This window comes from Aphidius gifuensis, linkage group LG6 (genome assembly GCF_014905175.1).
Source record: "Aphidius gifuensis isolate YNYX2018 linkage group LG6, ASM1490517v1, whole genome shotgun sequence".
NCBI classification, from domain to species: domain Eukaryota; kingdom Metazoa; phylum Arthropoda; class Insecta; order Hymenoptera; family Braconidae; genus Aphidius; species Aphidius gifuensis.
The window spans coordinates 1,953,707-1,967,047 of record NC_057793.1 but is presented as its reverse complement, the minus strand read 5'-3'; the positions used below and the strand labels follow the sequence as shown (position 1 = coordinate 1,967,047).

Below are 13,341 nucleotides of genomic sequence, written 5' to 3'. Positions count from 1 at the left end.
TTATAAATTTAAAAATAAATTATCTCACAGAAACAATTGTATACACATATTTTATTTTATTAAAAAAAAAATTAGAAAAAAATTATAAAAAAGAAATCAAGTATCATGAAATATGTAATAAAACTATTTTGATGCTGCAATGAATTAAAAAAAGAAAAATAATTAAATAATTGTACACTGGGATTAAACATTAAAAAAAAAAATATTTATATATTAATTAGTTTTTTTCTTGACTTTGTTATTAATTATTACAGCCTGATAGATTAATTTCATTTTGTTTTTTGACATTTAAAATACAGGTATTTGACTTCGATGTGTATCTTCAAGATCATCATCAAGGGTGAGTAGTACCATAAATGAGAAAAACATTGCTAATGCTGACAAGAAATGCCAAATGTCATGATTATCAAAAAAATTAAGAACTTTACATGGAGTATTGTAGAATCTTGATTGAGCTGGAGTCAATGCCCATGATACCGATTTATTTATAAAAAAATGTAATGCAAAACCCCAAATGATAAATGACAAAATAATATAACACAATGGTTGTAATAATATTTTTTCTCTGTGACAAATCTAAAAGAAAAAAAAAATTAACATTATTAATTAAAATAATCCTTTCTCGTTGATAATTTGATAAAAAGACAACTCACCTTCATGACAATATAAAAAAACATGTACAATAATAAATTAAACATAAGAATAGCAAGTAAAAATGTTGCAAAATCTTTTTCTTGATGTCTTGCATGATAAACATTTCCAACAACAGCAAGAGCAATATTACAAAAAATTGCAATAAGAAGTAACAAAAAACGACCAATATACATTGGTCTTAAAATACTTCCAATACTTGCTCTAGCATCATGAGTATAAGTCTACAAAAAACAACAACTAAATTAATTAATTCTCTCTCTTAATTCTTTATCAAATAATAATAAATATTTTTTTTCAACATACCACCATTATTCGACGATAGGTACCACGATCAAATCTCCATCTTCCCATGTAATATATTTGGGCAGTTAAAAATAAACAAACAATAACATGAAATATTGTAAATATTATCCAAAATGTATTTGAGCCATCAAGTACACCAACCATACCAAGAAGTATTATCAATGCTAAAATACCAAATGTAACTGAGGCACGAGCATTTATATCTGGATGTCTTGTTTGATAAATTTTAACCATACATAAAACAGAAATTATGTACATGAAACTTGTGTCTGTAAGTAAAATAATTAACACAAATTAATTTTTTTTCTACAAGTAAATAATATACATAATTATAATTAATAGTAATAAATTACCAAATTGAAAATTGCTGTGATTTGGACATACATGATATGAAGCTGATAAAAGTCCTTCCATCATTAAAGCAACTCCCATTGCATAAAATAAACCATAATGTTGTGGTATACCAAAGCTTTTTTTCATTTCTGTAAAATGTAAATCATTTTGTTCTCTGACATATGTTAATAATATAAATAATAAACCCAATAAAACATATGCAAAATTTGAAAATACATGATTAAAATCAGAAAAACCAAAAAATGGATGTGAACATAAAAAATTATAATAACAAGAATCTTGATTTCCAGTTTCTTGTAATACTCTTTGATATGTATAAACAAGTTGTACAACTGGTAATGCATAAAATACAGCAATTGTTATTAAATAATATAAATATAATCTTGATTTATGATGTAATATTTTTGGATCTTTTCTTGCTAAATCAGATACAGCAAGTACACGTTTAGTACGATATATTTCTTTGTCATATTTTATGTCATCTAACATATCAATATCATCTTCATCAAGTGATGAATCATCTTCAATTGAATTTCTTTGACTAGGACCTGGCTAAAATTCAACAATTTAAAGTTAAATTGACAAATTAAATTATGCTATATTTTAATTATCAATACCTCTTCAATAATTGTTGGTGTTTGAAGTTGTTCAGGCATTTCTGGTTCATCTGAAATGACAACATCATCACGAAGAATTTTTCTTCGTATTCTTGCATTATTTGAAATAACACCAATAACATAAAAACTACAAAAAGCAAGAACAATTGTTATGACAATTAATGCAGCTTTATAACCATCAGCTGTTGTTATATTTTTTTTAATTGATAATGTTACATATTTTTTACGATACAATGAACCCATTGAACCTGTACAACGTGTATCATCACCTTTAACAGCTAATACAATAAAAAAACCATCTGGAAAAGCTTCACGCTGTAATGAAAAATAAGTAAATAAGAATAAGCATTTTAGTTTGTTTTGTTAATTTAATTAAAAATTTAATTACTGGTATTGTTATGCCACCAAGTTGACTGACTGTTTGCCAGTAACCAGTTGAATATGGAATTGTCATTTCAAGATCAAATACTGGACATGTTGAATTTTGTATTGATAGTGTCATACATGTATCAGTATCTGATTCAATTTTTATTAATACAGAACCACTTGAACCTTGATCAGTAAAATTATAGCCAAAATATTGTGGTTCTGATGGTGAAATTGTTACGTTTCTTCTTTCACCAGGTCTACAAAATATATTTAACAATAAATCAATAAACAAAAATTGTTTTATCATTTACTTACGATATGTAAAAATCTTGTTGTTTAAATACAGTAACTTCAAAACTAACTGAACTTTTACTTCCAGATGATATACTCAATGTTATGTATTCATCTTCAGAGGCAGTAGAATTATTTTCATGATGAAACATTGATCTGTACAATGATGCTGAACAAAGTGTTCTACTTGTTTTATTATATAGCTGAGGATCAGAATTTGTTCTTTCAACTAAAAGTGGTACTTGCCAAAATAAGATTCCTTTTTTTTGACGAACAACAACCATCAATGGTTCATCACGAGTTGCATTACTTTCAACATTTATTCTTGCACCATCAGTGTACTAAAATAAAAATTATTTCCATTAAAATACAAGTACAATTAATTGATAATGAATAGTAAATTATATTACATTTGTTTGTTGATATAAAAATACATATTCAACTGTATTATTTATTGTTTTTGTGTATGTTTCTGTATAATTTGCTAATATTACTTCTGGATGAAGTGGTGGAGGATCAATTGTTGATGCATTTACATTTAAAATGCCAAATAAAATTGATAACACATTTATTATCAATGTTTTCATGTTTTTTTTTTTTTCTTTTTTCCTATAATTATAATACAGTCAATTAGTTTTCTAATTTAATAATGATTCATCAATGACATTAGTTATAAACTTACTTGGTAATTTTGATGAGATTTTTATTTATTTTTTGCTCTTTACTTACAACTAAAATTCAGCTGAATTAATGTCAATTAAATGATTGTTCATTTTTTTTTTTTTCACAATAAAATACAAAGAATATCATCATTGGAATGAAAAAAAAAAAAAAATTGGATAACTTGGTGATTTTTAGAGGTTTGTTTATTATTTATTTTTGATTAAAAAAAAAAAAAATAAACAGAGTTTTTTACTCCCTCTAGAGTTGTTTGAGTTAACTTGCCACTTCATGGGCGATCTAAAAATAAAATTTACATATTAATTAAATTAACATGTTTAAATTGTACAATAAAATAGAAAAAAATATGTGGAATATTCAAGACATTCATAAATTTAAATAATGATAAATTAAACTCAATAAAATAACCCAAATAATGATAAACAAAATAATTGTATTTTTTAAAAATTATTTATTATTTTTTTATGTTATAAAAAGCCTTCAGTTGTTTGATAAATCCATCATTTGGTCTTACACAAGGTCTAGCTTTTTTAACTGTATCAAAAGCCTCATTAAAATTCATATTTACATATTTAATTAAATAAGCAATGATAATTGTCGGTGATCTTGATACACCAGCATTACAATGCACCAAAATATTATCATCTTTACAATTATCAATAATATTAAAACATTTATCAAAATAACTTGTCAAGTTAAATTCTGGTAAATCAAGTATCTCAATAAAATAATATGATATACCAGAAAATTTTATATCTGGCTCAATTCCAAGACTTAAAATATGTTGAATTTTATGCTCTTTTAATATATCATAACAATAAATTGGATCTTGTGAGCTTAAATAAACACCATCTATTATTTTAACAACTTCTAAATCAGGTTTATTATCAACAACAAATGGTAAACATTTATCATTAATTTTTTTACAAAAACCTTCATTATTTATTTCATATTTTTCACCTAAATTATTTGTCAATATTGTATTTGTTGGTTTAAGATTTTTTTTCCTGTCACGAAGAAGACTCTCCATATTAAATAATAAATAAAAAAATTGTTTAATTACTAGCTAATGCTAATTTTTGATTTTCTTCTAAAATTCTTTTACGTGTTATTTCTAATTGTTCACCTTGAATGATATATTTGTCCAGGTCATCTTGGCTATATTCAACTTGTTTTAGATATAAACCTTGTGGTGGTGCCAAAACAGCATGACAATTCCAATTTTGATGATTTGGTACTTGCAGCATTATTTGAATATCTCTTTCTGTTATTGAGCCATAAGCAATGCCAACCAATGCACCAACAATTCGTCTAACTTGATTGTATAAAAATGATCTTGAATTGACTGTTATTTGCCAGTAATTGAATTTATCAGCATAAGGATCATCAGGCATCAATGGTAATGCTGGTTCAATTGTCAATTTATTCAGTTCTTTGACATAATTTATGGTACGATTTGTTCTATTTCGACCAGCAAATGTTTCAAAGTTTTTCTTTCCACCAAGAAATAATTTTGTTGCTGATTTAACAGCATCAATATTTATATTATCACCTCTGTAAATAAATTTTTAAAATTACTATACTATTTTTAAATTATTATTATTTAATATTGTTTTTACTTGATATGCCATGAACGTCCATTTTCAGCTATTGGAATTCTATGTTCATTTGGATCTTTAGCAACAATTAATCTGTAAATATATGTTCTTGATAATGCATTTTTTCGACAATGGAAATCATCACTTATTGGGTACAGATTCATTAAACGAATTTCATGACCACAACGTGCAAAATATGTGTTTAATTTTGCTTTTGTAATCTCGGAGTCATAAAAAATTTCTTCTGGTTTTTCAAGTTCAACTTGTCCTGCACTACATAATGCATGTACCCCAGCATCTGTTCTGGATCAAAATATTTAGTATTTATTGTTTGTTTTTTATAAAATATAAATATGTTAAATTTTATTACCTGCTTGATAATTGTACTTCTGGCTTTATTTTACTACGGGGTCTTAATGTGTGAAATGCTGTTTCAAGAGCTCCTTGAATTGAATCAATATCTATCAGACGTTCACAGCCAATTTGTTTTGCAGCACCTCTGTCAAAACAAATAAATAAATGAAAATTCGTTTAAGATATATGTTGTTGTTTATTATTCAAAAATATATTTATTATAATTAATTTAGGATATCAATATGATGATTGTTTTTTAAATATAATTAGACATAAACAATGGATGAACAATAATAAACAATAATCACTTGAAGTTATTGAGCTAAAATGTAAACATAACCTAGCTTTTTATGGATTTTAATTGTAAAAATTAAATTTAATTAATTTTACCTGTATCTGGTACCAATGTAGGACATGAACATTAAATAACGAACCATTATTTTATATTATTTAATAATATCAAGTGATTTAAATATGATAAATGTAATTTTATGTTTTTTAAATGGAATTTTTTTATTTGTATTTTTTTATTTATTGGGTAAATGCAGGTACATGTGTTATCCTCAGTTTAAAAATACGCCATTTTTATTTTTTCGAAAGGTAATTGTTTGTCGGTAAATTACCGACACTTTTTCATATATTTTTTAAATTTGCAAAAATTTAAATGAGAAATTAGCGTAGAATTTAATAATTAAAAAAAATATATATAATTATTTTGCAATAGAAAAAAAATTGATGTTTATTTTGTTTCTTTAGTTGAAATTTGTTTGAATAGAAAAAAATATTTTTTCATTAATTAATATTTCTAAAAATGTTTATTGGTTTAGAGATAACGATAACTAAAAGTAGAAAATAAAAATAAATGTTGGTAGCTGATAAATCATTAACAATATTATTTATTTTTGATTTTTTATAAATTTATTTTTTTTTGACAGTGTCTAATACTAAGCCTAAGTGGAAAGTCATTAACTTAGCCATTAAAAAGGTGTGTCAACAAAAAACGTGGTTTAATTAAAGTCATAATATTTAATTGATATTTATATTAATTATAAAATGCATTTTAAATTCAAAAGTTTGTTGTTTTTCTTATTTATTTTAACAATAAGTCATGGTAAGTTTAATTGATTTTTTCAAAATTTTTTTTATTATTAATTAATATAATTTTATAAATTTTTTCTGTAATTTCAATAATTTATAACTGAGTTAAATATTAATAATAAAAAAAAAAAAACAGTAATTTTACAAACACTATTTTTATTATATTTTGTGTCTATGAGGAAAAAAACATTATTTTTTCTTAGAATTTTATTTAATCAAATGAGTAGATAAAGTATAAAATAATAATAGAAATCACTGCTGTATAGCTGAAGTATATTTATCTATTATTATTTTTAATTTAATTTTTTACAGAAAAATAAGAACAAAAGAAAACAAAAAAAAAAAAAAAATCCAAGGATAATAATAATAAATATTTAATTTTTTTTCCAGAATTACAACTGGATTATTTGGGAATAAAAAATAAAGAAAGGGCTGAAATAAATGAAAATGAACAACTCACATTTTCATGTTTAAGTGACGACAATAATATCACAAGTATTTCATTAATTTACCCTGAAGATAATAATCATGTAAGTTGTTTTTTATATGTTACTTATTATTTAAAAAATATAAAATTTGTTATTGCCTCAAAGGCTTAATATTTGTTTATTAAAAATTTGATATTCATTCATAAAAAAAAAAAATTTACTATTTATTTAAATAAATGATTAATACATGTATTTCCTTTTTTTTTTTTTTTTCTTTTTTGGTATCAAGGCTGGATCATTTGTGTATGAAATATTATTAAAAGACAATAAAACAAAAACGTATAAAAAATTTAATGCAACTTATAAAGATTCAGGACGGTATGGATGTATTGATAATGAAGGAAACACAAAAAATATATTTATATGGGTTAAATGTGAGTCATTTTTATTAATTAATTTTAAATAAATAATTATTACTATTAAATATTTTTATTTTTAGCAATGGACCATTTTTTTTTAACAAATAAATTTGAAGTAACAAGTGAAATTGAATTTCATTCACAACTTGTAATTCCTTGCATACCTACCTCCCAATCGTATGATGTTCAATTATTTACAGACTCAGAGGTAATTAATAAATACATAAAATTATTAAAACAAATAAATAAAAAATAAAATACACGACAGAATAAAAATTTAATATTGTCATTATTGATGATGATAATTTTTCATTAAACTTGTTACATTTTTTTTTCAAATTTGCAGGAAGTTGAAATTAATGCTACAAGTGGTGTTGAATTCGATCCACAAGTAGGCTTTTCAATAAGAAATAAAAGTTATATTCATGATCCCATAAATTTTACCTGTTCAATAACAATGTATAATCGAACAGAAAACTTGATTCATCATTTAAAAAGTCCAGCAAATTGTAAGTTACTTTTTTATTAAGCTTAAACGAAAATACATTTAAAAAAATATAATAAAAATTTTTTAATATGTTAAATTATTTACGTATAATTGTCAATTAATCAACAAAAAAAAATTAGACAATTTAGTGGCAAATTTAGTCAAGAAAATTGACGAATTTTTTGCGAGTAAAAATCATCATATTTTTTGAAAGTTTAAGTCACTAAAAATTACATTTAAAATTACTTAACAAAATTAATTAATACATTTTTAATTTTTAGATTCTGGAGAACCAAAAATTGACCTAAATTATCCAGTCGTCAATGTTATCAAAGGAGATGATGTTAGAATAAATTGTACAACGTATTTTGATATATCTAAAAAATTTAAAAGCATATTTTACTGGTCCAAATTATCAACCGAAAATAAAAAATTAAAATCTATTATACACTATTCAGACCTGATAAATGCGAAAAAAACCATTGAATTAAAACTGTTGAACGTGAGCCATAATGATGCTGGAGAGTATAAATGTATCACGAATGGTGTTAATGGTGAAAAAAGTGCATCAGTCCATTTAACAGTTCATGGATCTGATGCACTAACTATAAATTTAACAGCACCTAAAGAGTTTTATAGCTCGAAGTTAAACAAGCTGGTTATATTAAAATTAAATACTGAAAGCCATGCAAAGACAAACATAACATGGTACAACCCAGATGGATATAAAATTATTCCAATTAATTCAAATGGTAAATATATTATAAACAACAATAACAAATATTCAGCATTATCAATAAACAATGTTCAACTAAGTGATGCTGGAAATTATACTATGAAAGTCCAAATATCTTCATTTAAAAATATTGAAAAAATTATCAGTATACCATTAATTATTGAAGGTACTTATAAATTTATTACATATTATTTTTAAATCTTATTCAAATGTCAATTAATTAATTAATTTTTTTACAGGAACACCTGTTATTAAAAAAGCATATGGATTAAAAAAATATTATATGTTCAATGATACTGCAGAATTTTTTTGCTATGCAATTGGATATCCATATCTAGAAATTCAATGGTCTTTGGGTAAGAGCAAGTCTGGTGAAGACATGATTGATCAAAAGAACAAATTGAAATTATGTGAAAAAAATTCAACATTTATATGGCAAGTTACAAGATCTGTTGATGTAACATGTGAAGCATGTCTTGCTCATGATAAGGATGATTGTTCAATGGAAATATTTAAAATATCATTGGTTGATGTACCAGATGATTTTGGCATAATAAAAACTAAAAATATAACGACTGCTGGTGATTCATTCGAAGCGTCGTGTTTGGCATCAATTCATACCTACAAAGATGCCAATTGGTATTATCAAAATGGCACAAAAATTGTATCAAATAATAATATTATTATCGAAAATGGAACAACTATATCAAGCCATCATTCAGATTTAAAAATAAAATCAGTACCAAATATCAAAACATTAATGTACGCATGTAAGGCTGAGAAGAAAAAAGATAATAAAATTGATACAATGGATATGAATGTAACTATTTATGATCAATTAGCACCATTATTTGTTCATACAAATATGTATAACAAAACAGTTGAATATGACCCAAGTACAGATGGATCAATTGTACTTGATTGTCATGTTCGTGGTTATCCAGTACCATCAATCACATGGTTTATAAATGATACAGAAATTTTATTAACTAATAACACATGTGAGTATGTTACTGGTGATAATAATCAACAACTGACTATAAAATATTTATTCAGAAAGTGTACTGGCAAGTATACTTGCCGGGCTGAAAATCGTGTTGGTGAAATAAGCACATATCAAACAATCAATTTAAAAAATGGAGATGATGAAAAAATAAGAGGTATTATATTTACAATAATAGTATTTGTTATTATTATAATTCTTGGAGTAGCATGGATAATGATTCAGCATACTAAACTTAGTGATGAAAAATCAAAACGTAAACAGTTAATTTTTGCTGCTACATCACAATTGGTAAATAGTGAATTGCCCAAAATAAAGGAAACACTTACAATTACTGATCAAATTAAATGTTTACCATATGATAAAAGGTTTGAATTTTCATCTGATAATTTGGTACTTGGTAAACAATTAGGAAGTGGTGCATTTGGTGTTGTTCGGCGAGCTGAAGCAAATGGAATTGTTAAAAAAGGAACTAAAACAACTGTTGCAGTTAAAATGGTCAAGCAAACAAGTGATCCATCACATTTAACAGCACTTTCAAATGAATTAACAATAATGATACATTTGAGAAAACATGTTAACATTGTGAATTTACTTGGTGCATGCACCAAAAATATTTCTAATGGTATATTATACGTTATTATGGAATTTTGTCGTTATGGAAATTTGCACGAGCATATAATATTGAACAGAACAACATTTGTTAATCAAATTGATGATAATGGCAATATTAATCGTTCACTTGGCAAAAAAAGTAATCATGATGCTGAAGAGTCGTAAGTTATTTTATATGTTAAAAAATATTATATTTTCATGGTTTTTTTATTTGTTATTATATGTAATTTTTTTTTTTTTTTCTCAATGATAATAACAGTAACTCACCATCATGTAATAATGCTGTAAGAACCTATCGTAAAGCTGATGATAAAAATAAAAAACTTCAACCAATATGCACTGACGACTTAATTTTATGGGGTTTTCAAGTTGCCAGAGGAATGGAGTTTCTCAGTCAACGAAAGGTAATTTTTATAATTTATCATTAATAAATAAAATATTGTTGATTTAAAAACTATCTGCTTGTATTACAATTTATTGTTTATTTTTCTAGGTACTTCATGCTGATTTAGCTGCAAGAAATCTCCTGTTATCGGATGGTAATGTCGTGAAAATTTGTGATTTTGGGCTCGCCAAAAATATTGACGCGGGTGGCATTTACCAAAAAACCAATGGTACATGCCTACCAGTCAAGTGGATGGCGCCAGAATCCATTAGTGAATTAATATTTTCAACGCAATCTGATGTCTGGTCGTTTGGCATTGTGTTGTGGGAGTTCTTCACTCTCGGCTGGACACCATATTTTAATATGGATTTGCAAACTCAGTGTGAAGAAATTAAAAAAGAAAAAAGACTAAAGCAACCGAAATTTTCAACTGAGAAAATATACGAATTAATGAAACGCTGCTGGAATAGAAAACCACAAAAGCGGCCTACCTTTTCACAATTGATAGAAGAATTATCAAAATTAATGGAGAAAAAAACAGTTGACCTTCACATCAATTTGAATGATCGATTTTTGGAAATGAATCGAACATTTGAGAGTGGAAGAAAAGATTATTTATCATTAATGTCTGCTCCCGATTATAATGTTGTGTCATCAATGGGTTCAGATTTAACTTCCGATGGTACAAATGATTCGGATAAAAAAACTACTGAATTAACGCCAATGTTGAGTCAAAGACAGAAAGAACAATTATTTTGGACTCGTAATCCAAATTATGTGGGGGCTGCACCACGAATAAACGGCCGGCAGGGTTGCCAGACAGTCTAAGAGAGAAGTCTGGAGGGGGCTGAGCAAAAGTCTGGATTTATCTGGATGGCTTAGAAAAATTAAAAACCCTAGCATTTTATTAAATTTTTTATTGTGTAAAACACGGAATATACCTATTAGTGCACAATTTTCTCCTATTAATTTTTTAAAGATATTTATTAATATGTAAAAAAAAATATATTAATTTTTTTTTTTAACATTAATATTAATATTGCTACTTAATATTGAACATAGGTATTTCTCCCACTTTTTTTTTTTCTCATACTTGACGCGAGGCATTTATATTTATATGTATCTTTCTTTGAAATTAAAATAATGTTCGTTTGTTTAATTTTTTTTTTTTTTTTCTGTTGCAACTATATTAATGGTCATAATTTATTTAAATTGCAAATCAAAGATGGTAAGCATTTTTAAGTTTATATTTTAAATTATTATTAATACTATTAATCATCAAAAAATATTGTGGAGTTAATAAACATTGATAATAATCAAAAATAACAAAATTTTAATTCGATGATAAATTATCATTAAATTGATAATAATTTTTGTATAAAATATAATTATTCAACTAGTTGTTTATGAATTGAAATTTGAATTAAATAAATCAAATATAGTAATAAATTTGTATTGTGTGGCTCATTTATAAAATTTTTACCATTCATAATTGCAGCAGGTACTTTTTAAACGAATGACTGATATACACCTCCATGAATTGGCAATAATAGTTGGCAATATTGCTTTGGGTCCTTGTCGAAGCATTCTTTCTTCAAGTCGATAAAAAAAAACTCTAATTACTCTGGTTTTTTATTTATTTTCTCTTTAATTTTCTTTTTTTTTCAAGATTCTTTCTCAAGCTGTAAACTTAAAGATTTCTGTCGTCTTCTTTTATTTTTTAATTAAGCATTTTAATTACAACTTTGTCAAATTTTGTATAATGGTATAATACACTTTCTGTACGTCCATACATTGTTATTGAGCAAGTAAAATTAATAGGAGCATAAATATGATTAAGATTTGTAATCATAAAACCTTCTCGAGGATCAAATGCAATACCGTTTGTCTTATTAATTTTAAGTTCCTACAAATGAGAAAAAAAAAATATAACAAAATTAATAATAATATTGAAGTTATAATATTCTTAAAAAATATAAATTTTTTTTTTATTTTTTTGCATTAATTTATTAATTACCTCTGAGTCTTTAAATAATTTCATATCGTAGCACGGTGAAGTTGGTACACAAGGAACTTGTAGATGGGATTCATAGGGACTAATGACAATTTCATTTGTTACTCGAAATGGTACCTTCGAAAAAAAACTTTTTTTTGCTAAAAAAAAAAAAAAAAGAATATTTAAAAAATTAGATTTTTATTTAAAATATTAATAATCATTTAAACTCACTTTTAACCCAGATATATATACGAGCTTTATGATAATAAGGCTTGGTATAATCATAATTACGACATGAGTAATGTCCTTCATCTCCGAAAGATATTTTATTTTTTTTTAAAGTTATAGTTTCATTGTCGTATGATTTCTCATAAATCATATCGTCATCATCCATCCATGGTTCCTAGAAAAAAAAAAAAAATATTAGGTTTTCAAGTCAATACCAAGTTGATTTTTGTTTTATTTTTTTTTGTTATTCCAATAATCATTAATTAAAAAATAGCTCACATGAGTAGGATGTATATCATAATGATTTATTGTGAACGAAAGAGTGCTTTGTTGATTGACACTATCTGAACATGAACATGCAAGTTGATCATTTTCATTTACTAAAACTGAGTCCTCGCTCAACATCCCTGTACACTTAAAAATCAATTCTGAAAATATTTTTTAAATATAACATTTATTATTATTTGTATTTTTTTTTTTGTATATTATCACTCATATAATAATAACATTGAAGTAATAATAATAATAATAATTTCATTAGATCACTAGTTGATCAACACGTAAAGTTGTCCTCACAGCCCTCAGGTAAGTTACTGTTGATATATAGACAATGCAACCTGATGTCAGCTGTTGCAAGCAACTTACAGGTGATACCGAGTTAACAATTTTGATATCTCTAATTTGCAATGTTTATAACTTAATTTAAAAAATAAAATATGTACTCA

General features: G+C 25.1%; 4 protein-coding genes across 4 annotated transcripts; 1 reads left to right on the top strand and 3 right to left on the bottom strand.

Moving 5' to 3' along the window:
* Positions 1 to 37: 37 nt before the first annotated feature.
* Positions 38 to 3,434, bottom strand: LOC122858757 (SID1 transmembrane family member 1-like). Its single transcript, XM_044161877.1, has 9 exons — positions 3,271 to 3,434; positions 2,999 to 3,197; positions 2,613 to 2,929; positions 2,317 to 2,554; positions 1,929 to 2,243; positions 1,311 to 1,863; positions 958 to 1,226; positions 654 to 875; positions 38 to 576 (listed from the first exon to the last, which is right to left on the bottom strand). Exons 2-9 carry the CDS (start codon positions 3,173 to 3,175, stop codon positions 289 to 291), a joined length of 2,379 nt encoding a protein of 792 aa, XP_044017812.1. The 5' UTR covers positions 3,176 to 3,197; positions 3,271 to 3,434; the 3' UTR covers positions 38 to 288.
* A 90-nt stretch (positions 3,435 to 3,524) lies between these two features.
* LOC122859666 (dual specificity protein phosphatase 19) lies at positions 3,525 to 4,299 on the bottom strand. The gene is made up of 2 exons (XM_044163351.1): positions 3,748 to 4,299; positions 3,525 to 3,548 (listed from the first exon to the last, which is right to left on the bottom strand). Exons 1-2 carry the CDS (start codon positions 4,297 to 4,299, stop codon positions 3,525 to 3,527), a joined length of 576 nt encoding a protein of 191 aa, XP_044019286.1.
* On the bottom strand, positions 3,701 to 5,761 carry LOC122858758 (tRNA pseudouridine synthase-like 1). Its single transcript, XM_044161878.1, has 4 exons — positions 5,612 to 5,761; positions 5,238 to 5,366; positions 4,889 to 5,170; positions 3,701 to 4,823 (listed from the first exon to the last, which is right to left on the bottom strand). Exons 1-4 carry the CDS (start codon positions 5,656 to 5,658, stop codon positions 4,325 to 4,327), a joined length of 957 nt encoding a protein of 318 aa, XP_044017813.1. The 5' UTR covers positions 5,659 to 5,761; the 3' UTR covers positions 3,701 to 4,324.
* Positions 5,762 to 8,672: 2,911 nt separating this feature from the next.
* LOC122859665 (vascular endothelial growth factor receptor 1-like) lies at positions 8,673 to 11,220 on the top strand. Its single transcript, XM_044163350.1, has 4 exons — positions 8,673 to 9,390; positions 9,601 to 10,168; positions 10,267 to 10,411; positions 10,501 to 11,220. The coding sequence occupies exons 1-4, from the start codon at positions 8,673 to 8,675 to the stop codon at positions 11,218 to 11,220; spliced, it is 2,151 nt and encodes a 716-aa protein (XP_044019285.1).
* The last annotated feature ends 2,121 nt before the right edge of the window (positions 11,221 to 13,341 follow it).

Coding starts and splice junctions, on each gene's coding strand:
- LOC122858757 (XM_044161877.1), bottom strand. CDS start 3,175: ATGAAAACATTGATAATAAATGTGTTATCAATTTTATTTGGCATTTTA. Junction 2,930..2,998: donor TTTTATATCAACAAACAAAT/GTAATATAATTT, acceptor TTTTTATTTTAG/TACACTGATGGTGCAAGAAT. Junction 2,555..2,612: donor CAACAAGATTTTTACATATC/GTAAGTAAATGA, acceptor TATATTTTGTAG/ACCTGGTGAAAGAAGAAACG.
- LOC122859666 (XM_044163351.1), bottom strand. CDS start 4,299: ATGGAGAGTCTTCTTCGTGACAGGAAAAAAAATCTTAAACCAACAAAT. Junction 3,549..3,747: donor GATTTATCAAACAACTGAAG/GCTTTTTATAAC, acceptor TTTTATTTTTAG/ATCGCCCATGAAGTGGCAAG.
- LOC122858758 (XM_044161878.1), bottom strand. CDS start 5,658: ATGGTTCGTTATTTAATGTTCATGTCCTACATTGGTACCAGATACAG. Junction 5,171..5,237: donor GAAGTACAATTATCAAGCAG/GTAATAAAATTT, acceptor ATTTTGATCCAG/AACAGATGCTGGGGTACATG. Junction 4,824..4,888: donor GGACGTTCATGGCATATCAA/GTAAAAACAATA, acceptor ATTTATTTACAG/AGGTGATAATATAAATATTG.
- LOC122859665 (XM_044163350.1), top strand. CDS start 8,673: ATGTTCAATGATACTGCAGAATTTTTTTGCTATGCAATTGGATATCCA. Junction 10,169..10,266: donor AATCATGATGCTGAAGAGTC/GTAAGTTATTTT, acceptor TGATAATAACAG/TAACTCACCATCATGTAATA. Junction 10,412..10,500: donor AGTTTCTCAGTCAACGAAAG/GTAATTTTTATA, acceptor TTATTTTTCTAG/GTACTTCATGCTGATTTAGC.